Source organism: Leopardus geoffroyi, chromosome A1 (assembly GCF_018350155.1).
Source record: "Leopardus geoffroyi isolate Oge1 chromosome A1, O.geoffroyi_Oge1_pat1.0, whole genome shotgun sequence".
NCBI classification, from domain to species: domain Eukaryota; kingdom Metazoa; phylum Chordata; class Mammalia; order Carnivora; family Felidae; genus Leopardus; species Leopardus geoffroyi.
Window position 1 is genome coordinate 187,523,831 of NC_059326.1, and position 27,010 is coordinate 187,550,840.

General features: G+C 41.7%; 1 protein-coding gene across 3 annotated transcripts in view; it reads left to right on the forward strand.

Moving 5' to 3' along the window:
- Positions 1-27,010, forward strand: part of ATP10B (ATPase phospholipid transporting 10B (putative)) — a 257,027-nt gene that overhangs the window by 212,388 nt on the left and 17,629 nt on the right. For 2 of the 3 annotated variants that reach the window (XM_045502817.1, XM_045502826.1), the window contains 9 exons: positions 725-1,325; positions 3,691-3,800; positions 5,634-5,760; positions 8,657-8,841; positions 12,855-13,176; positions 15,946-16,022; positions 17,379-17,504; positions 24,614-24,814; positions 25,885-25,965. In XM_045502817.1, coding sequence (XP_045358773.1) covers positions 725-1,325; positions 3,691-3,800; positions 5,634-5,760; positions 8,657-8,841; positions 12,855-13,176; positions 15,946-16,022; positions 17,379-17,504; positions 24,614-24,814; positions 25,885-25,965 — 1,830 coding nt within the window. Of the gene's footprint in view, positions 1-724; positions 1,326-3,690; positions 3,801-5,633; positions 5,761-8,656; positions 8,842-12,854; positions 13,177-15,945; positions 16,023-17,378; positions 17,505-24,613; positions 24,815-25,884; positions 25,966-27,010 lie in introns of those variants that run through there. The other variant, XM_045502834.1, reaches the window with a different exon arrangement.

Genomic DNA, 27,010 nt, shown 5'->3' on the forward strand with positions numbered 1-27,010 from the left:
CAAAGCCTCCCATATTACACTCAGATCCCATTCAGCCACTAAAAAGTCACCAAGTTATCAAAAGTTTTTAGGGAGATTTGGGAGGCAGGAAATGTTTTCTGAGAAATTAACTCTATTTTCAAGAAAGGAAGAAGTACATATTGGGAAGGATAGCATCCAACTCCCAATTTTCAAGTTAATGGGGAGATGTTAGCTGACAGGTAACTCAGGAGTCCAATCTCTGGAGCCAGGAACACCCAGATTTTAGTCCAGCTCTACTACTACACTCTAGGTGGTCATAGCCAATTTATTGAACCTCTCTGTGCCTCAGTTTCCTCATCTAGAAGTTAGGATTACATGGCATCTGCTAGAATTGCTGGGGAGGGCGAGATAAGATACTGCATGCAAGGATAAAGCAGACAAGGTCATGGAAAAGGCCCGGGGAATGTAAACTTTTACTATGGGTCTGGCTTTTGTCTCCTTTTCTTTCCTTTGTCCATGACCAAAGCAGGATTGTAAAATTGAGCATTACCAATCCCTAGAATGTCAAGGCTGGAAAGAAATATCTTCTCATGCTGTAGGTAGGTAAACTGAGGCTCACAGAGGTGAGACTTGCCTATAATCCCTAAAGCCCCAAATAATCCATTTATTGTAAAATGACCTTCCTCTTCTGCCATAAAACAGCTTGATACTTTTTTTTCCAACACTGAGAGTTAATGTTCCACTTCCCTCCTTTTACCACAAGGTCACCATGCCACCCTCTGCCAAGGCTCTGGGGACGTCCCTGGAGAAGATTCAACAACTGTTCCACAGACTGAAGCTTTTGAACCTTAGCCAGTCATTCTCATCCACTGTGCCCTCTGACACCGACCTGGGAGAGAGTTTGGGGGCCAACATTCCAACCCCAGACTCAGAAGAGAGGGATGATGTGTCTGTGTGCAGTGGAGGTAACTCCACTGATGGTGGCTATAGGAGCAGCACATGGGACCAGGTTGACATCCAGGGGTCTGGATTAGACGCTTCCTTGGAAGAGGTGCTGGAGGCCCCAGGTCTAGGCCTGGCCAGCCCTGAGCTCTGTTATGAGGCTGAGAGCCCTGATGAGGCAGCCCTGGTGCATGCCGCCCATGCCTACAGCTTCACTCTGGTGTCCCGGACACCAGAGCAGGTGACCGTGCGCTTGCCCCAGGGCACCTGCCTCACCTTCGATGTCCTCTACACCCTGGGCTTTGACTCTGTCAGGAAGAGAATGTCTGTGGTTGTGAGGCACCCACTGACGGGTGAGATCATCGTCTACACCAAAGGCGCAGACTCAGTTATCATGGACCTGCTGGAAGACCCGGCCTGCGGTGAGTCCCACCTCACCAGGGCTCCAGGAAGAGGGGTCCTTGGTTTGGGAGGCAGTATAGAACAGTAATGAGGAGCTGGAGTTATAGAGTCATTTAGTCCAGCAGGTCCCAGCTGGAACAGAGGCCACAAGATGCTTCCTTCAAAGGAGTTCTCTTAAATCATGCTGCATTCTGCATCTCCTCACCCTGGATTATTACAGTGCTCATGAGCTTATTATAGTCTTATACTGAAGAAACTTCTTTATTTATCCCAGTTTCTGGTTTTCCAAACTCATTTTTTAAACATGGATTATCCACACACAATTTTTTTCTACCAGGACACTCATTAACATAACCTAGAACACACTGTGGTCCTAACTCTTACTTGTGGAGAGAAGCCAGCTGAACCCAGAGAAGAAAGTGACTTAATAGAGGTGGCACAGCTAACCAGTGGTAAATCCTAGGCCTAGGTATATTGAATCTCAGTTCAGAGTTCTTTCTATGCCACCAGAATTCTGCACCAGGCTCAGTTCTCTCTGGGAAGCCTCAGGTGTCCCCCTTTATCATCCTTTTCCCCAGCCTCCCCCAAATGGATTTTCATAAACTTGTTCCAAGCCAGAAAAATGTTCCAAAGTCCCTACATATCAGTGTCCAATTTTGAAGCAGCATGAATTAGTGTGCAGCCGCTTCCTGATTGCTAACAAGAAGAAGACAGTTATGGGGCTGTGATTCTCCCAGGATAGTAGATTCCAGCCAAGCTTTAGAATTGCCCAGGCAGCCCTGTGCCTCCTGCATTATCAGCTATGGATTAAAGCCAAGAGGTTCATGGGGATTGATGAGTATTTAGAATGGGAAGGGAGCTAATTAGGTCTCTTCATCCCCAGACTCTGGCAGACAAGTGAATTCAGTGTTCCTGAGTCAAGGGAACCACGGCACTCTATCCCTGGGCAACAGCCATCCAAGCTGCCCTGGAGATATTTTTTCTATTTGTCCCTCACCTGATTCAAAAATAGATTAGAGAGGCTTCCAATAAAAGACACGTACACAATATAACTATTAAAACTGAGAGTCAAAGCTTTGAAAAGCAGGGAAGAAAATAACCCGAGATGTAATATATTTACAGTGTTTGAACATTCAACTTGACCCTGAGGTTCCTAGTAGCCTGAGAAAAAAAAGTGAACACTCCAGGGCACACAGGTAGAAGGCAAAAGGGTTTCATCTTGGGGAGCTAATGTCTTTGAAAATAAAATGTTGTAGATAGTGCTCAATAAGACAGTAGTGCTCAATAGGCACAAAGATTGTGCTTCAGGCACTAGGGGAAAAGTAGAACCTGAAAAATGAGAAGATAATCTTTAAAAGGATTTTTATATTGCATAAAATATCCTTGGGATAATACCATGGGAAAAATCAGAGATTTGTTGGATTTCCTTATAATTATTTTACCGTAAAGAATTGTATGTTTAATTTTGCATTATATGAAGGGAGTAGATGAGGTACATAAAATCTGCTTGCTACTTCTGGCCTCTAAAGATTGCAATCCAGCCCTGGTAAAGAAGGATTCTGAAGATTTCTCCCAGCTGACTTTTACACAGTGCTGCACCTGATTAGTGATGTCTGTGACATCTTAGATAAAGGAGGTGGTGATGGCATCAATCCTGCCCCATACCCACCAACCCAGGCTGAAAAATTATTTTTATCTGATAGATAAAAGTACTGTAATTGCAGGAGAAAAAGATAAATTTCTTCTGAAAGAAACATGTAAGACTTCCTAAAGGGGACTTTGAGCAACACAATGAAATATTTTTATACTAGAGTTATAGGAAATGCAAAAAATATTTTTTCTAAGGCCATTTCCTATTATAGAAAGAAAGCCTAACTCAGAAAAACACCCCCCTATGTGGTGAAGAACTTAACAATGAGATTCAGATCTGTGGCTGTCTTGGGATCTAACTTGATATAAAGACTGAAATAGATGACACAGGGGATGATGGATGATATGTCTAAGACTTAGCAAACAGTTTATCCAGGGATAAACTGGCTACCTGGAAAACACCTGAGGTAATAACAAACATTCAGACTTCTGGCCCATCCCCTGATTCAGAAGGACTTCAACTGGACCTGGGAATCTCTATTATTTGTTTAAGTTCCCAGGTGATTCTAATTCAAACAAGTATTTGGGAACAATACCTAAAATGACCTACCTTCCCTAAATAGAACTTTTCTCAGCTAGGCCTTTTTGGTCAGATACAGAAGGCAGAGAATTTAAAGACTCCTGGAGTCATCACCTGTTGGGACTTCCTGACAGCCAAGAGAGATCTTCTATGTTTCTGGGGTGGGTTATAAGGGGATTCCTCCTCACTCATGGAGGACAATGACTATTTTACAGCAACTGATTCTGATATGGAAAAGAAGGTGAGGAAAATCCAAGCCAGGACCCAGAAGCACCTAGACTTGTATGCAAGAGATGGCCTTCGAACACTGTGCATCGCCAAAAAGGTAAAAATAAATTTCTCCTTTAGTAGCTTTAAGGTCTCAACACTGAGTTGGTCATTTCTATTCCATTTTAGAAGGCCCTTAATAGTGGTTGTTTTAATATTTTCAAAATTAGCTATTTCAAACATTCCAAATTCTGACTCACTACAAAGACCAAGGATTTTGATAATTATGCTGGGACAAAACTCTGGATGGCAAGATTCCATATTAGCATGGTTTTGTTCCCCATTTTTCATTATTTATACATATAATTGGTAACCCATTACTCATAAAATAATTTTTACTGTTATAATTTTACCTTCAAAGTATCCTTTTAAATTTTGCATTATTTGCCTAGATTTGAAATTTAAGAGATACTATGTGATCACATAAAATTCTAGATTTCTGATTTCTCTTATAAATGTAGAGCGTCTGATGAATGGAGTCGACATTCTTGAAAGGCAGCTAATAGCTAGAACCAAGTAGTAGCTGATCCCTTTGATGAGGGATATATTCTCCTGTGTTCTGTAATTGGTCACAGCCCCTACCTTCCCTGTTGCATTGCCCTTGGCTCAGCTATAGTCATGTATTTACCCACCTCTCACCCTGCAGGCCTTTGACTTTGCAACACCTGCAAGGAAGGCAGGCAAAGAGAGATGAATATCAGATTAGAGGCATCTAATGAGGCACCTAAAGTCAGATGGGGAGCTATGATGACATCCACTGCTAGATGGCTAAAAGTAGTTTCTTCTCTGCAGATCCCCAGAGCTCTTCATCTTTTATGGTGCTTAGTGCAGCAAAGTTTAAGAGCACCCACTTTAAAGTCAGACCTACCTGGGTACAAGTTCCAATCTCACCACTTACCTGGTGTGTGACCTTGGGAAAGTTTCTTCACCTCTCTGACTTTGGGATTTTCTTATCTGTAAAATAGTACTAATGCCCCCTACCTCAAACAGTTGTGATAGAGATTACTGAAATAACACATGTGTAGTGCCTGAGACAGTGACCAGTGCTTACTACTCCACAGATTATAATTATACCCTTACCATCTTCTATTTTCCCCTGAAGTTATTTGTGCATACTTTGCCTCCTCTAATAAGAATGTGAATTCCTCAAAAGCAAAGGCCTATTGTGTCCCCTTGGTTTTCCTTATAATTCCATGTTGGACAAAAGAATAATTTATTGTAATAAGAGACAGTATGCATGTAATACTAACAGAGGGATATAAATGTGCTGTGGACTCCAAAGGAGGAAGAGATGCCCTCTAGTTTGGTTCTTCCAGCTATTGGGTACTCCAATTGCTGCCACCTCTCTACCTGGCTCTCCATCCTTCAACTGATGTCTTCAAGGAACAGAAAGAAAGCCAAGCTCATTGCTTGCATTTGCCCCTCCCTGTGACTGACCCCTTCTTATCAGTGTATCTCAACTCGGACTTCACTTTGTCTAAGAAAACTAAAAATCCAAATGAAATAATCCTTCTTCCCACGGCTATCACCCTATCCAGTCACATTCTATCATGTCACTCTTTATTTTCCTAAAATTATCTGTTCTTTTAAATAATTTACATGGATTAATATCTCTCACCCTCCACTACCCCATAAGCCCAGGAATCTTGTCTGTCTTAATCACTGCTATACCTCCAGTGCCCAGAGCATAGCAGGAGCAGGGGCTCAATGGATGTTTGGTGATAATGGAACATGAGGATCAATCCTTCATTGATTCATGCATTCAAAACAAACAAACAAACAAAAAACATTGAGGAGAAATAATTGTGTAGGGAAGCTCAGACAGGCCAGGCACATCTGAATTGGCCAGTATTCACCCAGCATTGTGAAAGAGCCTCTTCCTGTTCCGTAGGTCATAAGTGAAGATGACTTCCGACGATGGTCCAGTTTCCGGTCTGAGGCGGAGGCATCCCTCGACAACCGAGATGAGCTTCTAATGGAGACGGCACAACATCTGGAGAATCAACTCACCTTACTCGGTAGCTAAAAATAAGTCATCATTAAATTAAAAAAAAAAAATGCTTCAAGCTGGAAAGGGAGTTCTTGTCCCGACTCTGACACTGCTACAGATGTGTCTCAACTAGGAACCTTCCCTGGAGTGCCCTTCCAGGTATTTGGCACAAATGGTGCCAATATCCAACCCAGACTCCACACACCACTTCCTGAGGATGCCCAGGAGCATTCCCACACTTTCTGTTGGACAAAACCCAGGAGCTTGGTTGCTTCTCCATTTTTTCAAATGCTTATTGAGCACCTACTATATTCCAAAGTGCATGCTAGGCATTGGGACTAGGGAACAAGAGCCACAGGCCCTATCTTCTCAGAGCTCAATCTAGCAAGGAAACTGGATGATTCAACAAGGAATTTCAAGTGAGTGTGATGAGGGTTGGGCTGGAAGACGTGCCTGGTTGTATGGGACCACAATCTAGACTGGGGCCAAGGAGAGTGCAGGAAGGTAAGAACTGAGCCGAGCAATGGAGCTAGTCAGGCAAAGAGGAAGAATTTTCAGGCAGAGGGAGGGGACAGAATGAAGAGATAGAGGTGAGACAGACCCAAGAGGCTAGAAACTCCAAGGTCTGCTATGACTGGACCACAGAGTTGGGGGAGAAATGATGTGAGGTGGGAAAGGTCAGCATGACCCAGGTTATGAAGGCACTTAACTCATATGCTAACAGTTTAGAGAGAAGGGAGTAAAAGCAGGGACAGGTTCATACTTTACAAAAATTACTCTGGCTGCTGCTGTATGGAAGTTCGATCAATACACTGAGGGAAGAGGAGAAGCAGGGAGACCAGCTAAGACTGTAGTATTGTGTTTCTGTGGGAGGAAAAGCATTACCCAGGTAGAAGGAGGAAGCTTTATTTAATCAGGGCTAATTACCTCACAGCTCAGGAGCAAGATCTGAAAAAGGCAACGTGTGACAGCACCCTGCCACTGGCCACATGGCTAAAGCCTTCTTTCATCTTGGGAGGCAATGCTGAACTGGGGATGAGGGCCAAACAACCCCCACCCCCCTGAGCTTCAGTTTTTCTGTATAAACCATACTGCTCCAAGCTCTCAGCCACGCAGGGGTGCAAGGCGACAGACCCAGGGTTGCTGAAAGAAGATGGTGATGCCTTTACATACTAAATATAGCAACAGGATTTGGCAGAAGAGTGGCAAGCAAGGGGAGACCATTTGTTCCCCACCTCCTTCTGCCTTATTTTTGTTCCTGTGTTTTGACTCCGGGACCTTTGCCTATTGCCTCCCAAAGCTCCTCTGAAAGCTGGCCATGAGAACTTATTTTAACAGAAACCAGAGGGTAGCCAGGCCAGACAGCTCTATCCACCACACGAGACCACAGAATGTCATCCCATTAGGGCATGTGACTCCTTCCTCACCCGCCTGAGGCTGCTTTTGTTTCAGGGGAGGGTTCTAGTTTCAGTCAGTGAGAGGTGCTCCTCAGCTGGTTCGGCATGAAAGAGAACGTGCTTGTCAAGGTCTGTTGGCTTCCCTTGCTGGGAAAGACTTTCACCACCTCTCTGTTTCATTTTTTCTTTCACACAAATAAATGTGTTTTTCCTCTCTCCTCCTTCACTCTGCCTCCCTATAGTATAAATCAGCTTCAGAATCTCACCTTCCAGGCTAACCCTTGGAGAGAAAGACAAGGATTGAAGCAACACTTATCATGGGGTTGTTTACCTGCACATCTGGGCCTGCAATACAAAAGAGGCACTTATCAGGATAGAGTCATCATTTTTGTTCCCTCAAGGTGGCTTTGGAAGGAGAGGACTGGGACTGGGAAGAGATTTCATCTTACCACCAAGAATCTGCCCTGCCACTAATACTGCATTTGCATTTACACTGAGTCCCACACTATGAAATGGTCTTTTCAGTATCCATCCAGTGTAACTGCTTTGCCAACCTATTGTCACTAGGGATTGTTAAAAGAAATGAAATGCCTTGCTCCTGCCCAGAGTGAAGTGGGTAGCCATTAGTCTGTGGTCTAAAAAGAATCTCAATTTAAATACAGATTTTTGCCTAATCAGTTAGTAACTATTTGATATTTGGGTATATATTCATCAGGGTTGGTGGAAAGCTTGAGATCATTCAAAAATTATGGAATCTGCATGTTTAATTCCAAGATTATCATCAAAAACCTGAGTCCTTATTTTGCTGTGAACTGTTAGAGAGCAAAGGTCTCAGTCTCTCTACTTCTCTCCACTCCCATTGCTGGTAGGCCCACAGGGGCTACTCCTCCACAACTCTGCTAAACCTCTAATCTCATCCTGCTTCCCAATCTGTTCCCTAGAATGATCTTCTTAAAACTCAAAACTGATCCTGTCACTCTCCAACTTAACTCCCTTTAATAGCTTTCTTGTCTACCAAATAAATTCCAAATTCTTTAATGCTCTGACAAGGCTCTGCATGATCCAACAGCCTTACCTCCCTTCCTGGCCCCATCTTTCACCCCATTCTGCCTCCCTTTCTTCACCTTTGTCTACTCTGGCCTCTGAGCCTTCATACATGCTCATCACTTTACCTGGAATTCTCCTCCTTTGCTACTTCTTGGCCTTATCTGCCAGGTCTGAGCTTAAATAGCACTTCCTAGCAAGGCCTTCCCTGACTATCTAGATGAAGTTCAGGTCTTCTAGTATATGTTCACCTGGCATCCTGGGCTTTGCCCCTCATATAGTTCAGTTATAAATTATTTTTTAATAATCTTTTGAGCTGCAAGAGGGACCAGCTCCATTTCACTGCTGTATCTTGGGTGCTTAGCGCAACCTAGAACATTGGAGATATTTAGTAATCATTGTCTGACTTGATAGGGCTTTGGGGAAATTAAACAGCTACTTTTTCACTCTAAATGTAAGCTCTGGTGTCTTTGATCACTCCAGGAGCCACTGGGATTGAAGACCAGCTGCAAGACGGGGTTCCAGACACAATTGCTGCTCTGCGGGAAGCTGGGATCCAGCTCTGGGTCTTGACTGGAGATAAGCAGGAGACAGCAGTCAATATCGCCTATTCCTGCAGATTGTTAGATCAGACTGACACTGTTTACTCCATTAATACAGAAAATCAGGTGAGGCCAAAGTAGGGACCACATGTCCAAGTGCAGAACAGCCCCTAGACCAACAAGAGATAGGGTTATGGGAGGGATTTGGGTACAGAGGGGAAGCACCCCTACCCTTAAAATATCACTGAACCTTGGAGCTCAGAGGTCCCCAGAAATCATCCCCCTCATCCCCATGCATGGCTGACCAGTTTGATTATATTACATCTAGTAGTACATGTTAGAAAGTTTTGATCTTCCAGATTTCACCTTTGGCCCAATCTCCTCATTTTACAAATAAGGAAACTAAAGACCCTTGAGACTAATTCACTTGCCCAGGGTCACCCTTGTAGTTTCTGATAGAACTAAGTCTAGAACACCATTCTCTGCCAGGCCAGTGCTATCTTCATTATACCACATTGTTTGCTCACAGAACCCCAGTTGTTAGTTTCTTATACTTTGGACTAACTCTTCCATTGAAAAATCCCCAACTAAATTGAAATGATTATGAGTTTAAAATTGCAGCTCCAATTTGTATGTCAGATTGGTTTGCCACAGAATAAAACCTGAAGGAAATGATTCATGAGACCAGTAAATTTTAACAGGATAGGAGAGAGAGAAGCAAAGTCCTAAAACTGCAATTTTAAACCCCAGTAGGTTGTGGGTGGCAGGGGATGGGGTTTGAAGAAAGGGCTGTGTAAAATCTGGAGAAGAGTATTCAAAGTTATAATACAATTTTATATTTAGGAGAAAAAATCTATTTTCACAATGCAAACCACAGAAAGTGAAGTTTTAACACCTTGGTTGATGAATATGGGAAGTAGGCATTGAGATGTATGCTTCCAAAAGGAAGCAGGAAAACATTGTCCTGGAAGGGCAGTGGGAGCAGGGCACTGGAAGGGAGACCTAGACGCACCATGGGAGAAAGGATGGAGAGAGGGAGGAACATGGGAAAGAACAGCACAAAAAAAGGATACAGGGACAGTGCCGGAACCTCTTTTGGTTTTGCTTAAAACGGATATGGACCCAGAATAGAAGTTCGGAAGATTTAACTCTGGTTTTTATTCCGTAACGAATCCACATCACATACTTTTTAAACAGTAGTGTATACTATGAAAAGTGCTGAGGCCCTTTAGATGAATTGGAAAAATCACTTTCTTGTCAGGTGCACAGATTATGCTCTGATTATATTAAACTCCAATGAATTTTCAAAATGAAAATAATCTTGGGGAAATCTTTGGCATTAATATTATGCTTAGGAAAGAAAGTAATTTGCTGCTTGCTTGAGTACTTGATCCCTGTAATAGCGTTGATGTCTGCCTGCCCTACTCACAATGGAAATTCTGTTTGCAATGATCATTTCACTTCAGGTAATTCCAGGAGGAGGACATGGGCAAACTTGTGAGTCAGCCAGTCCAAGGGGGATAGAGTGGGCTTCTGTGGTTTCTGTTAAATACAATGCATTCCTATAGGAAGCTGAAGATGTTTAGCAATTAATTATCCAATGTTCCTAAGGAATAGCGTGTCACATTTCATGTTTGGTTCAGTCACTGTTGAATCATTCAAAGATGTTTGGGACCCTGATGGTACCTGAATGTTAGGACCAGCCCATGCCCTGAGTCCTTTAAACCTGTAATATTAGTCTTTCTACCTGAGAAAAAGTGGTGGGTACATGGATATGTTAAGCCAAAAACAGGAAATCCATTCCAAATCTCAGATTTATTTAAACCTTAGTTTAATATAATTATGTATTCAGTGGATATTTCCTCCAAGGGTTTTAATCTGCCTAATTCATTATAAATTGATTTAGGGCTACTGTTTCTTTGTTATGTATCTTAAAGCTGTAAGCAGGTTATGGGACCTCTCTAGACCTCAGGGTTCTCTTTCATAAAATGAGAGAATTACTATCATCATCAGTGGAAGTGCTGGTCTGTCAAGGAATTTAGAAGGAACTAGAGCATTAGAAACCAATAACAGAAATGATTATTGTCATTATTAGTAGCATATATTGAAAGCTTAATATGGTCCAGATATCATACCTCCCTAAACTTCACCCTCCTCATATGTAAAATAGGGATTAGAAAGATTTATTTCAGAGGCTATTGGGAGGATTAAATAAGATCATAGAAGAAAAATACTTATTAGCACAGTATTTAACACACTCCAAAATTCAGTGGCTGAAAACAACCAACATTTATTATCCCACAGTTTCTGTGGGTTAGGAGTCCAGGGTCAGCTTAGCTGGGTACCTCTGGTTCAAAGTCTCTCTGAAGGCTGAATTCAACCTGTCAGGTCTGTGGGCTCATCTAAAGGCCCCAACTAGTGGGTTGTTTGGGAATGAAGAGAAGGCCATCCTCAAAGCTTACAGACATGATTGCTGGCAAACTTCATTTCCTTACCACATGGACCTCTCCATAGAGCTGCTTCACAACATGGCAGCTGCTTTCTCCCACAGCAAGCCATCCAAGAGAGAGGGAAAAGAGTGCCAAATTGGAAGCCACAAGTCTTTTTATAAGCTAATCTGGAAAGTGACATCCTATCACTTTTGCAGAATTCTCTACATTAGAAAGGAATTGCTAGGTGTGGCTCATAACCAAGGGGAGAGATTGCACAGGGGCATGCATCCCAGGATGGCAGGGATCATTGAGAACCATCTTGGAGGCTGCCTACCACAGTACCCGGCATGTACTTAAGGTTAAATGAATGGTAACTATTGTGGTTATTACATCATACTTTGAAATAAGCAAATTCAGAAATTTTATTTTGAAACATATCTCCAGTGACTTCCTGCAGTCCTGCGTTGGAGGAATTTATATAATTTATGCTGGCCCCAACTCCCAGCAAGGACTATCTTGATCTCTTTCCCAGATAAGTGCCTCAGGCATAACCACCCACCCCTGGCACAGCTTCCTCTCACCCCTCTAGGTTCTGGGCATACCCTACTGCTTGCAACACTCAATTTAGCATCCCCTAAGGGAAGACTCGGGAATGATTAACTGCAGTTCTGCTCACTCCAGAAGAAAGTATCCCAAATAATCTCAGAAGCTTCTAGATCAATGGTCCCCAAACCTGTCATACCAGAAAAATCTTCACAATTTTTGCTTAAATCCACATATTACCTGTACTTTTTTTTTCATGTAATGAATTCATTTAAATTGACTCACTTTGAACACTTTTAAATTTATTTTTAGAATAATTTTTTAGGACTATACTAAATGAAAACCATCATCCTTGCCATGGATAAAAGAACACTGCTAAATGAATATCATGTGAACAAAACAATGCTATTAAAATCAATAATACTACTGACTGCCACAACTTTATTTGAAAGTAATGTTGCAAAATCTAATAAGGTACTAAGGATATATTTAGAACCAAAATCTGACTTGATCTCTGATATAATCAAAAGTAAAAGAGGAAATAAATTCTTCACTATGTTTCGAGGTAAATGTCAGAAAAAATAAGTTTCTTTACATCAGTAAAATGTTCACATTCATAGTCAGTTTTAACATGTATGAGCAACACATTCATATCAACAGGTAAACACGCAGTGTATTTTTTCAATTGGGAAGCGATAATTCAAGCAGTGATGATCTGCCTCCACTAGTAAGTTGGATGAGCTAGCGCAAGTTACTAAAGATTTCACTGTTTCAATTTCCTCATCACTCAGTTTCCTCAGGAGAACCAAAATGATTTGTAAGAAATAAAAAGCACTGTATTATCATGACATATTATCATTATTTACCATCATATTCATATTTATTAGCTTATACCATCCCTGTATCATTCCCCATCTTGCTGAGCTATTTCCACTCCCATTGCCTAGCAGTCTCTCCTATTTTGCCATTAATTTGCTTCCAAATTAATATTGCTTTGATGCTTTTTGAAAGGTTGAAGAGAAATGTAAGAATCAGAAAATGATTCCTGGGTAATTTCTATGGTGGTAGAATTTCATAACTATTTTACTAAAAGATAAAGTGAGATCTTTAACCTACATTTCTGTGTTGTTTACTAATACCATATTTGTTATTCTGACTCTATAGGAAACCTGTGAATCCATCCTTAACTATGCACTGGAAGAAGTGAAGCAATTTCATGGACCACAGAAGCCAAACCGCAAGCTCTTTGGGCTCTGCCTACCTTCTGAGACACCACCTCCTACCTCAAGAGCTGCAGTTCCAGAAGTTGGATTGGTCATCAATGGGAAGACATTGAATGCCATTTTCCAGGGAAAGCTGGAGATGAAATTTTTAGAGCTGACTCAGTATTGCCGGTCTGTCCTATGCTGCCGTTCTACCCCTCTCCAGAAGAGTATGATAGTCAAGCTGGTGCGAGACAAGTTGAGCGTCATGACCCTTTCCATAGGTACCCATCATGCTGAGATGTGGGTGCAGCTTGTAAGGCTGATCTGACAAAAGTCCTGGGCCAGAGGTGGGAGGTCACATATCAAAGTCGAGACAGCCAGGCTGAGGATTATTTTCTCAGACTGAGAGAGTTCAAAGTGACAATCAATACGTGGCAGCTGGAGATGAAACAGAGGCTAAGTAGAGTGAGAAAGTGATTCACAGCTCTGAGGATTAGCAGGTCACAAAGGAAAACAGGGCTGGGATGGAGGTCAAAGCCAAAAGAGGCCTCAAATTCAGAACATTCACATAACTCAATAATGTACACTCAGGCCAATCAGTTCTGGGATGCAGACCATTTCCCTTTCGATACTTAACACATGGCATAATAACATAAACCTAAGATGTTTGTGGATTTGATATTCTGCGTATTGACGGCTGGTGGGGAGATTTTAGAAGCTGAGCCTTTCACATATGTTCATTCCTAAATACAAGGCCCAGCACAAAGCACATTCTCAACAAATGCTAGCCTCTTGGTTGATGAAAAAATTTCTCATAAGAGACTAAACTTTAATCATGGTTAAGGCAGAGAAATAAAAACTGTACCTACATCAACAAGCAAACCTGGTTTGCAGGAATCTTCATGATGTAGTCTCTGCTAACCCTCCAGTCATGTCCTTAACCACAGAAACCCCTGTCCCCAACATTTGAACTCCATGCTCCAGTCAAATGGAACTGTCTCCATTCTCCATGAGGTTTGTCCTATCTCCCTCACTCCCAGGCCTTTGTACAAGCTATTTCCTCTATAAAACACCCCTTCTTCTAATCCCACCTAACTTTCCTTATCTCTGAGAACTCCCACAGCACACAGCCCTCAGAGCTGCAGAGCACTGGTTTGCCTTCTGTGAGGGCCTGCTCAGTAGACCATGAGTTCCTTGAATAGAGGGACCATATCATTCATACCATTTCATCCCATGCTCTGCACACTCCAAGCACATAGTAAATATTGCATTCATTTAAGGATATTCTTGCAGATGGTTCCAGGTTCTATCCTTCCTACACAGACATGGAAAGAGATTTTCCTTCCTGGCATTTCAAATAAGTCTCTATTATATATTGTTTTTTTCTCCCATTCTTCAGGTAAAAGCAGTTCAAAACAAAAAGGGGAGGGGAGGAATGGGTAGACAGGATACAGGGAGCAAAACTTTAGCAACTGCATCCTAATTTTATTCCCTGAATTGCCCTCTTCAAAACTTTAGACACACACAAGGCAACAGCCCAGGACTGACTCCCTGAGGTAAGAAATTGGTTCTGCTGCCATAGAGGCAGAAATAAAAACAGCAGGGTAAGCAATGGCATGATTCCACACCTCTACTTCCAGTAGTTTGCTAACAGAAGAGGTTAAAGGGTAGACTTGTTTGCCATGGGGAAGATAAAAATTATGTCCTGTTATGCTACCATGAAAAAAAAGTAATCATTACAAAAATAATGGCTACTTATAGTGAGAAAATTGTTAATATTAACAAATTTCATTGCCAAATAATTAAGAGAAGAAAATTCTCCCAATCCCATAGTCTCTATGGTATCTAATATAAATTTAATTACATATTATTATGAGAACTTACTGGAAAAAGAGGTGTGGCCAGGAGGAGAATAAAGGCAATGCAGTCCACAAACCAGTCCACCAGGCTGAATCCAAACTACATGTTTTTGCAGGGATACTAAGAATGATTTTTATGTTTTTAAATGTGAAATGTGTAAAAGACTGCCTCTCAGCAAGAACAGTTGTTCAATTTTGCTTCTTGGCCACAGAGCTTAAAATATTTACTATCCGGCCCCTTACAGAAAAAGTTTGCTAAACTCTATTCTGAAAGATAAAGCTCTGGAAAAAGCCAGGTTTGTAAGGAAAGCCTCAATTGTATAGAGCTGTGCTGTCCAAAATGGTTGACACCCAGCTCTGCATAGGTATGGAAATTTAAAATTAAACACAATTCACCAGCTGCATTTCAATGGTCACATGGGGCTAGTGGTTTCCCTCTTTGACTGTAAAGATATAGCACATTTCCATTATCACAGAAAAAGCTATTTGACAGTGCTGGAAGCTATGTGTATATGTGTATTTCCATGCCCTGACCTCCAATTTTCTGAAACAACTTAGTTCATTAAATGGGAACTCAGTGTGATTAAATGTTCCTCAACCAAAAAAACCCAGTTGATCCTATTTTCCTATATTCAGAAACAAAACTGAATACCATCCCTGTGCCTGGACACTATTGACAATCTTTGATGAGTTAGCTGTCCAGACATTCTAGCAGTCTTAATATGGTCAGTATTTTAAGTTATACTGAGTTAGGAAAGTTATCAGAAAAATCTTAGTGCCAATGCTCCTGGGCCTTTTCCCGAGCTGTATTACCCTTGCTAAATCTCTACTTTGCTCAAATTCTCCATTTAGCCATTAGTAAAGTCCACTGTAACATTTGTGAAGGCCTGTTTTGTAAACTGTAAAGCACTGCTCAAGTCTCAGTCACTACTGTATTCCCAATACCTAATGTGCCTAGAAAAAAAGACACAATAAACATTTGTTGAATAATAGAGCTCCTTGTCAAAAAAGAAAAAACCTCTCTCAGGCCAAATAGCAATGACTTTTCCTATAGGACTAATCAGAGCATTGTAAAAGGATTTGATTATATACAAATGGGGACACGTTAGAGCCACTCGTGTAACACCATTTTCATTGTCATGCAGCAATTAGACCAGCAATAAAGATACCTCATGACCTCTCTTCTTTCAGGTGATGGAGCAAACGATGTAAGCATGATTCATGCTGCCGACATTGGAATTGGAATATCTGGACAGGAAGGCCTGCAGGTATTGTTCCCCTCCATTCTTCTCCTTTCTACCCTAAGTCTCCTTATTGGAGAGTTATGGAATTCCCCACAGTGTTGGAGGAATCTCTCCCCAAGAGCTTTGCAGAATTATCATCTTAGAGTTGGGGGGTGGGGGGGGCTTCCTTCTTACGTAACTTACTTCCTCTTACATAACCTCCATCACTATACCCCTGCTGCCCAGTCCCTCTGGTACAGAGAAAAATAGAAGGATGTTTGGCTTTTTATAGACAGCTGGCAATACCTGTATTCTAAAGCCAAAGAGTGCCTAACCATTCAGGTAGGGCTAAGCCTTCCTCTGACTCCATATTTCCTCCCTGTAGCCTATACCCACATCCAAGGGTATAGTGCCCTCCATGAGCAGTGACAGATATAAGAACATTTGAAAACACATTTCAATTGCCATTTTAGTCTTGATGGCTAGATTGACCTATAAATTGTTAGGTACACTTTAATAGACATACCTATGTCAAAATTCAGCTTGGGACAAGCATATAACTTGAGCTACTAATGTCTCCCATTAAAACAAACCCCACCTTATCATTCTGAACTATTAACAATCATATTCGCACCTCTGGTGCATACAATAGGTATTGCCTAAGTTTGTTGATAAGGATGAAAGAACACAGTTACCTTTTGAGTATCTACCATATGCCAGCACTCTACTAGGCACCTCACTTGATATTCTAATTAACATGAACAATCACAACCCCATGTGTTAGGAATTATTACTCCATTTGTTTTTTCAAATCAAACTTAGTCTGGGAGAGGTTAAACAGTCTGACCAAGACTCACACCAGGATTTATAACCAGGCATATTTCAATTTTATACTCTTAAAAGAGTACTAAGAGCTATGTCTTGTTCTAAGCAATCCTAAGGGCAGAAGACATATTTCAGCTCCATGTAAAGGAAGAACTATCCAACCATCAGCTCCATCTAAGAATGGATCAAATGGTCTGCCACAGGAGGTGACCAAGGGAGTTGAGAGGTTTGAGAATTACTTGCACAGAAGCCCCTACTCTCTGGTTAGCCATCGTATCTCTAGCATGGTGCCAACACATTTTAGGCCATAGTTACTGTTTATTGGATAAACAGAAGGAGACGAAGGGCCAGACTAGACCAGTGGTCCCTTATGAGCTGCCTTTCTTGGATTCTAGTAAGGTTTGGCTTTTCCAGAAGAGAGGATGGGGTGAACCACCCAAGGGTGCCACATAATTACAAAGGGTCTTTTCGGCCCTACCAGCTGTGGACCTAGAACAAAGCATGGCCCTTGAGGGAGTCTCTGTGGTTCACTGGCAGCTGTGGATAGAGGCTGATGTCTCTGTTCTGCCCTCTCAGGCTGTCATGTCCAGTGACTTTGCCATCTCCCGCTTCAGACACCTCAAGAAGCTGCTGCTTGTGCACGGCCACTGGTGTTACTCACGCCTAGCAAGGATGGTGGTGTACTACTTCTACAAGAATGTGGTGAGTAGCCCTATAGCAACCTCCCACCCAGGCCTTGGGAGGCCCAGCCAGGGACCCAGCTCCCACCACAGTGGTAGACAAACCTTTTCAGCATAAGGGAGTAAGTCAGGATGGCCTGGATTTTGAATCCTGAGACTGTCTCCTACTAGCTCTGTGAACTTGAGCAATGTAATTCATTTCTCTGAGCCTCAATTTCTTCTTTGGTAAAATGGGCTAAGACTATTGTGTGAAGTTATTGTGAGCATTAGCAATACTGTATGGAAAGCACCTGGCACACAGAAGGCAGTATGAGTGGTTACAAGCACAGACTCTTGCGTCAATCTTATTTGGTTCAAATCTATGCTCTTACATTTGATAATGGCCTTATCACCTTATAAAGTTAGCCATTATTTTTTATTATTGTTACTATTGTCATTACTCTTAGATGGGCTCCATAAATGAGATTTATTTTCTGACTGCAAGGAAGAAAGAACTCGAATAACTAGCCTGACATGTATCTGAGATTTTTCTCTCCCTATAGAGCCAACCCAATGCAAGAGCTATAGCCTATCCCTTGGGAGAGTACAGGTTAAGACCAGTCTCCTAGCTTCCACCTGAGACTCTATGTATCACTTCAACTTTGCCAGCCTTCCCAGCAAAGAATTCACAGAGGTCAGGATATTTAAATAAAATATCTATTAGCAAAAATGTTTTAAAGGGGTAGATCATCTGGATTTTAGTTTTGCCTGACTCTAGCATGGTGTGTGAACTTGTAAGAGTCATTTAACCACTCTGAGCCTTGGTTTCCTCATCAGTAATATGGAGACACTATGACTCCCTCTTCCCTAGAAGTATTATTTAAGAGGCTTTAGAGTCAGAGCTCAGGAAAGTATGTAACACTATAAAATACAATCCTAGGAAGATACCATTGTTTCTCCTGAAAAATAGTTCATTTCTGTCTTATCGATAAGGGCCCAAAGCAGGCACACACCAACTGAGGCATTAAAACTGTCAGCAGCTCTTGTTTGAAAAGTGGGGAGGTGGGGAGGGACAGGGGAACTGAGTTTTCATTACCTAGTTCAAGGACCTTTGAATAATCCCCAGGAGTCTGCAAATAGAATCCGATTCCTGTTTGCATAAGGAAAAAGGGAGGATTAAGAGCAGGGTGGTAGAAGAAAAATGCATTAGCCAAGTAGCAGCTACGAAATTGCATTGTGTCCCCTTATTCCACTCTCCCAGTCCTGATTTAGGCATGTCACAGTTGCCCTTGCTCAAGAGTGAGCATTTTTGTGCAAAGTTCAATGTGTATGTAAATAAACAGCATGACAAAAAATAATGTAAATTCGATAAACTGGATGGTAATATTCAGCAAGTCTATGCAAACAAGTCACTCTATTTAACTTGAAACTCACTCTGAGCATGAAAGACTGTTTACTTAGAATTCAAAATGCCCATTTAATTTTTTTTCTTGCCTCCAAAGGAGCCGTTCTTTTGAATAAGCACAACCTCTTCTCTGCATTAAATTTGTGAAATAGAAAAGGAAATGTTTCCAGCCAGCCATGCTTTCAAAGCTTAAATGGTATTTATTTCCAGCCCGATGCCGTGCTCGAAATTGTGATACTGATGTGGCATTATCTCCCCATTGCAATTAGAGGGTGGAGAACTATGACTTCCACATCCAAAACCAATTTCATAGGGGATTAAAACCCTGCATGCTCTGAAATTTGAACAATGAATTAATTACTGCACTGTAGCTACTTGGGAGGAAAACGCAGGCCCCAGTCTCCGTGAAGCTGTCACCAGGTTCAGTGGGTGCCCTCAGAGGCGCAAAGATTCCAACCAGAGGAAGTGGAAGCAAACAAGGTCCTAACAGGGCCTGCGGAGGAAGGAAACACTTCAGTGTTAAACTCCAGGGTGAGTATTGGGACAATAGAACAGCAAAGATTTATTTCATTTATTCAAATCATCATTGAACAGCTGTGTCTGGAACCTTATCAGACACTGGATATAGAGAATTAGACAGACGTGGTCCCTGCCTCATGAGGCTGACAGTCTAAATCAGGGCTCAGTAAGCTTATTCTGCAAAGAGCCAGATAATATTTTTAGTTTTGTGGGCCATATAGCCCATTGTACCTACTCAACTCTGCTGCGGCCACATGAAAGCAGCTATAAGACAGCATGCAAATGAATCCATGTGGCTGTGTCCCAATAAAACCTTATTTATGGCTTAATTCAGCCTCCAGGAAGTAGTTTGTCATCTCCTCGTCTTAATAAATCTTGCTTCTCAAAATGTGGCTCCTGGACCAGCACATTTGCATCACCTGGATGCTTATTAGAAATGCAGATCCTCAGACTGCATCCCAGGCCTCCTACCTCAGAATCAGCACTTTTAGTTAAGAGTCCTGGATGATTTGTATGAACCTTAAAGATTGAGAAGTGCTGGTATAGGGGAAGGAGATAAAAGTTTTACAAACATTTTCTTAGGCACATCTCCCTCAAAGAAGGTCAGGGTGCTATGGACATATCATCAGGAGATTCTTGACCAAATAAATTAGACAATAACACTTAAGCTATGACCTAAAAGAAGAATTTGCCAGTTTCCCTGCCAAGAAAAAGAGCTTAACAACCTGAGTCTTTACAATTTTATGTCATATGCTATATCTAATTCCAAAACAAGATGTACGTGACTTACAGTAAGAACGCAAAGCAATAGGGAAGTTACAAGAGAAATTTATAAGAGTACAGACCAGAACCATAGAAAGAGAAGAGGTAGTTTGCACCAGGAACTTCAGATAAGATGCTAAGTATTAAATGTTTGGTTAAAACAAGCAGACCAGTTCTTCATGAGGAATACCCTCTCTTTGCTTTAAATGCAGAGATCAATTATTCAAGGAAATCCTTAGAAAAAGGTCACACAAAAACCTTCAGGAAACTGTCTTCAGTGGCATTTTTGTAGGAAATGAAAATTAACCTCCATATGACCACTCTTTTTCTCTAACAACACTTAATAAAAATCAATATTAAATTATAATTCAGTAAAAGTATTTCTATGGAAAAATGAGCAAGTGATATCCAAGCAGTGTTTTGTTGCTTTGACTAGGACTTAAAGCCTTTTAATACTGCAGTGTGTGTAGTGTAAGACAAGTTCAGTAAATGCTAGTCCTCCAACACCCAGGTCACCAACGTTCCCCATGCCACCCTTGATTCCTGTAGTTTTTTTGGTACTTAGTACAACTTGGTACTGTTTGGCATAGCATTATTAACATTAACATCCACCGTCATCTACAGGGAACCTACCACATACCAGACACTGTGCTAAGAACTTTATGTATGTATGTAACTATGAGAGATAAGTGTAATATAGGGGTTAAGAGCATATGTGCTAGAACAAGACTGTGTTCAAATCCCAGCCCCACTCTGCTACTCAGCAGCAATATGGCCTCAGTAATTTACTTAAGCTCTGTGTCTCAGTGTTTTCATCTGTAAAAGGGAGATACTACCTAATTCACAGGGTTATTGTGTGCATAAATGAGCTTACATGTGTGAGGTACATAATAAATGCTTCATTTGTCCAGATTAAACTAGATGATGATGATGGCAGCAGGTGCTAACAACCCTGTGAGGTGGGGACAGTTATCTCTCTATAGATCTGGTTGCTGAGAGCCAGAGGGGTTACCCAGGTCACATAACTAAGTAAATCACAGAATCGGGATTGGACCTAGTTCTACTGTACTCCAAATTCCCCAGACTGAATGCCCTCACTACCATGGCACTCAGTGCCTCCTAGAGGTCTAAGAAGCCTGTTCTCCAGTGGTTGCCAAACTCTTTGAAGGCAGAGATCACTCTGATCCATGTTGTGTGTTGTCCACTGTCCAAGCATCTCTAGCACTGTGTCTCAACATAAATTGTTCAAGAAATATCATATGATGAGATCATCACACTTGGACACAGAGCTTCAAACAGCCTCCGACACCAGCCAGGTTACTGCTCTCTTCCTCCCTTGGCTTTAGCCTACGTCTGAGGCTTGGGTGAAAACTGGGTCAAGCATCACAGCATCCACCAGATAAGATTGCACAAATTAAAAGCTGGAATTTGGAGAGATGAAGTTGATGGAGAGGAAAGACTGAGGCTTAGAGTCAGAAGGACCAAATCTACATTGCAACTATCAGAGCATGGCCTATAACTGGCAAACTTCCTCCCTTGGCATCCCTGGAAGAAACTGCCAATCACAGCATTCTGTGTTCAGTACTTTCCCCACTTCTAGCACTTTAAAATGGATCCTACTGGCCTCTCATAGTGTAGAATCAAGGATTCTGGACATTAGTGCCGGAGACTGAACTGTGATCTCCGATCTTGAATTCACTTTAACAAGTGCATCCACTTCCCACATCAAGTTCATGAGGATGGATTCTGCATCCAGAACCTCTGGATTTGAACTCCAATTTTGTTACTTACTAGCTCTATACCCCCAGCCCAATGACTTGACCCCTCTCTGAGGCTCAGTTTCCAGTAAAATGAGAGTAGTAATCACTACCTCAAAGGGCTGCTAGGTAGATTTAATGGGTCAGAACACAGCTTAGCATATAGTATGTGCTTTATGTGTCTTTGTTGCTATTGTTATTTGCTGTTGTTGCTATTATTGGCCTCATCTGTAAGATGGTGTCCCTTCCAGCTCTGGCATCCTAGGGTACTACAGCCTCAAGTCACAGTTCCAGCCCCAAGTGGCCAAGGGCATTTGGTGTGTGGTCACTTAGCTCATCTGAGCCACTTGACCTACCCATGTGTAAGAGAGAGAAGAGTTACTATTTTTCCCATTTAGCTGAGGAGGGAGAAGCGAGACAAGATTCTCAAAGGGGAAAGAAAGTCAAAGCTTCATAACAGCTGCTGAATGATAGTATCAAGGGAACTTCAGTACTTCAGTTCTTCTTAAACCCACCACGTCCAGTGCACAAGTGGTTGCTGTTGATCTGGAGTCTCAAAGTCTTCCCATAGTGCATTTCAAACCTACCCGTAGCTCAGTAAACAGAGACTGAGCCTTCTCCCTTCTTTGGACAGAAAGATGCAAGATCCAGGAAATCTCAGGGCATCAGGATCTCTTTCAGAGCCAAAAGACTTCCCACTGGTCACCAGAAAAGCCAAAGGATGGAGCTCTTTGACTAGAAGCCTCTCAGTCAGCATTGTTATTGTAGAATCCAATAGGAAATTGAGAAAGTTTAGGAATGGTCAAAGAGGAAGGCTTGAAACTCAGATGCTGGTTGTGTGATTTTCTGGCTCTGAACTTAGGCAGGAAGTAACTGAGTATCTTAGAGCCTTAGGTTCCTTATCTGTAGAGTGGGGCTAATAATATTATCATTGAGATATAACACTAATATAATATGCACTATCTTTAGCAATAATCTTTCAACACGGGACAAATTATAAGGTCTATTGCACATCTAATATACTATATATTAATATGCTATAATATATATCACACACCTGACACAAATAGAAGCTCCAGTATAATCATTGGTGTCACTAATAATATTAACATGCCCATATTATTACATCCTTTTCAAAATAACACTAGTCTGGCAGTTAGGTTATGAGCGTTATAGTTTGTACACAAACCTAAGGAACAATTTCTTACTATACTTTTTACCCTGTGTGCCTCAGCCACACAGGACATTCTGGTCCCAGCACTGGGAGCAGCAGCTTAAGTGATGACTTTGGTCAAGTCACCAAGCCACATCGCAGGGGGGTAAACAATACTAGTGATCCCAGCCCATCTCAGGTGGGCAGTCTTTTTTTTTTTAATTAAAAAAAATGTTTTTATTTAAATCCAAGTTAGTTAACATATAGTATAATAATGATTTTAAGAATAGAATTTAGTGATTCATCACTTACATATAATACCCAGCGCTCATCCCAACAAGTATCCTCCTTAATGCCCATTGCCCATTTAGCCCATCCCCCACCCAACACTCCACCAGCAACTCTGTTCTCTGTATTTAACAGTCTCTTATAGTTTGTCTCTCTTTCTCTGTTTTTATCTTATTTTTGCTTCCTTTCCCCTATGTTCATCTGTCTTGTTTTTTAAATTCCACATAGGAGTGAAATCATATGGTATTAGTCTTTCTCTGACTTATTTCAATTAGTGTATGTTCTAGTTCCATCTGTGTTGTTGCAAACAGAAAGGTTTTCTTTTTGATACTCAATACTCCATTTTATGTATATGTGTGTGTGTGTGTATACATATACATATGTACATACGTATATACACATAACATCTTCTTTTTCCATTCATAAGTTGATGACATTTTGGGCTCTTTCCATACTTTGGCTATTGTCAATAGTGCTGCTATAAACATTGGGGTGCATTGCCCCTTTCAATCAGCATTTTTGTGTCCTTTGGACAAATACCTAGTAGAACAATTGCTGGATCACAGGATAGTTCTGTTTTTAATTTTTTGTTTTCCAGAGTGGCTGCACCAGTTTGCATTCTCAGGTGGGCAGTCCTGAGTGGAAAACAGCTTCAGAAACCATAAAGCAACAGTTAAGGAGAAGATATTCTTCCTCACCTGTCTGAGTTGCATCACCATTAGGAATATATTGTGAGGAAAATCTCATGAAGTCATCTTCCCACCAGGCTTTCTGCCCAGGATCTGGTCTTTCTATCATCCCTTCCCCGGGACACCCCCTTCTCTTCCCACACTACTAATCGTAACTACTGCCTTTTGATATCCTGTGCCATGGTCTAAGATGCTACTATTCCCATCTGAAAGATGGCAAAATGATGTTCAGAAAGGTTAAGTGATTTGCTCAAGCTCACACAGCTAGTAAATAACAGATGTAATCATTCCAAACCAGCCTTTTCTGCCTCCATAACCTGTGCTCTTAACCACCCCATTACACTCACCTTAACAAGTTGGTGCAATTCCCTTCAGGTCCCGAAGAGCAGTAATAGTAATAGTAGTAGCAGCAGCAGCTCTATGGATTAGTTATCTCTGATGCTTACACAACTCTGCATGTCACAAATGAGAAAACGGAAGCTCCCAGTCAGCATAGTGACTTGCCAGAGGCTTCTAAGCAGCGGTTGATGACTACTGCCCATGGGTCCTCACTCACAAGGCCACTCTTTCTGCCTGCAGTGTTATGTCAACCTGCTCTTCTGGTACCAGTTTTTCTGTGGTTTCTCTGGCTCCACCATGATCGATTATTGGCAGATGATATTCTTTAATCTCTTCTTCACCTCCTTGCCTCCTCTCATCTTTGGAGTCCTCGATAAAGACATCTCTGCAGAAACACTCCTGGCATTGCCAGAGCTGTACAAGAGTGGCCAAAACTCTGAGGTAAGCTGGAGGGGCCTCAACTCCTCCCTGTCTCTGAATCCTCCCTGCAGGTGTCAGAGAAAGACCACTGGCCTGGGGTTAGGGGCCCTACACTCTGGTCACTACCCTGCCTCTTACCTCCTTTGTGACCCAGTAGCTCCACTCCCTGTTCCTGGTCTATTTCGCATTTGCTGTTGAGGGCGATGGACCAGACCAGTGGGTATTTTTCTTTTTTAGTTATTTGTTAATTAAGTAACATGGGACTGCCCTAGTTGAATGCGGAGAGGACATGCAGAGAGATCCCATTGCCCTCAACTGGGCCCTTTCTCCAGGCCTTTGACAGAACCCCCAAGGCTTGGTTTGGGAACCCCTGGGATTAAAAGCTGGTTTGCTCATCACTGGGTGATAAATAAGGGCTTCTACTCATGTTGGGGAATACAAAGCTTAGAACACAAGATTATACATGGTCTAGAATTTGCTGGTAGCCAGTAGACTAAAGAAGGCCTGGGAAACCATCAGGATGGTTTCCTGGAAGACAGAGGTCACACTGACACCCTTAGTGATTTGGAGAAGACAGACCATGGGCAGTGAAGCACAAAATGAGAACACTGGTCTCTGAAGCCACTGAGCCCTGTCTCTTGGGAATCTGTGATCCTGGGCTGTGGTGGAGAGCTCCCTTTCAGATGCTATATAGAAACCTTAGAATCTCTAAACTTACCCATTGTGTATTAGCACTAGCGTGGTGCTAATGAATGACAGTTATTGATAACTGAGCACTTACTAGGTACTACAGCACAACCACATTTAGATTTCTTGAAACCCAAGGAGATAGTTGGTGTTTTCATCCTTTTTTATGGAAGAAGAAGCAATTATCAAAGCAGTTTAGTGACTTTCACAAGATCATAAGGTTTGGGCAGAGCTGGGACTTGAACTAAGGTCTGTCACCCCCAGGTCTGTGTTCTTAATGGTCCCATTCTATTGCCTCTAAGATAAAAAGCATTCTAAATACCCTATTGTTTGCCCCAGATAGCACAAGAACATTCCTTACAAAGGCTTGCTTTGATGGTGGTTGATGTGTTCTTTCCTGGCAGTGCTATAACTCTATGACTTTCTGGATTTGCATAGTGGATGCATTCTATCAGAGCCTTGTCTGTTTCTTCATTCCTTACCTGGTAAGTCGTATAGTCCCTTTCTAATCATACAAGTCACAGAGTGGATTGCAACTGGTACTGTAAACATGAATCCTAGACTAGTAGTGTCTTTCTGGATGATGCAGCACAGAGGATCCAAACAGGTGGTCTGTAGACTATATCCAACTCAGCGTATTTGAAAAATTAGAATTTTTTCCAAAACATCTTAATTTCTGTCACCTTTTAAAAAACTGGAAACTGTCATTACACTGGGTCATTTTTGCCATGTGGCAAAAATCCAGAATTGATTCACAGCCCTGCTTAGATGGGGTGCATGTTCTTCAGTTTGCCATAGTCCCTACCACTCCATTTTGTCTTATACCTAGCTTTCTTCACTCATTTACTATTTCTTACTTGAATATTGAAGGTATTTGAATTTACAACCCTTGATTTATATTTAGGTTTCTGCTTTCAAGGACAAGGCCGCACACATTCAGGAAATAAGTTCTGATAATAAAGGATACTACATTATCTAAAATAAAAGCAAGAATACAGATAGCAAGGGATACCAGCCCCATCTCAGTTTGGTTCCCAGTTTGAAGACTGGGAACAAAGATAGCAGAATATAATCCGTATTTCTCCTGGACAGGGAAAACAGAATATGGGTCAAGTGCTCAACTGTGGTGTCTACCCTGCCTCACATCCTTTTGCAGTCAGCAACAAGATGGGTCGAGTGATTTTGTGCTTCATTTGAATTTCCCTAGCTTACAATACCTTCCTTCTCTAGGACTCTGCTTACCTTTCCTACTTCATTTTTTCCCCTACCATGTGCTCAACAAACGGACCATCTGGGACCTTTTTGAACTTTTCAGCATCAAGTTCTCACTTTTCCCTGGTCTACCTTTCCTCTCTTTTCAAGAGATTAACTCCTCTGATTATGATATATATTCTCTTCTGTACCCCCGGGGTACTTTGTATACCTGGTACCATTGTATCATTTGCTACCTTAAATTGTACTACATTTTCCCTGCCTAGTAGACTATAGACTCCTTGAAGGTACACAGAAGCATCTTCAGCAGTTGGCATT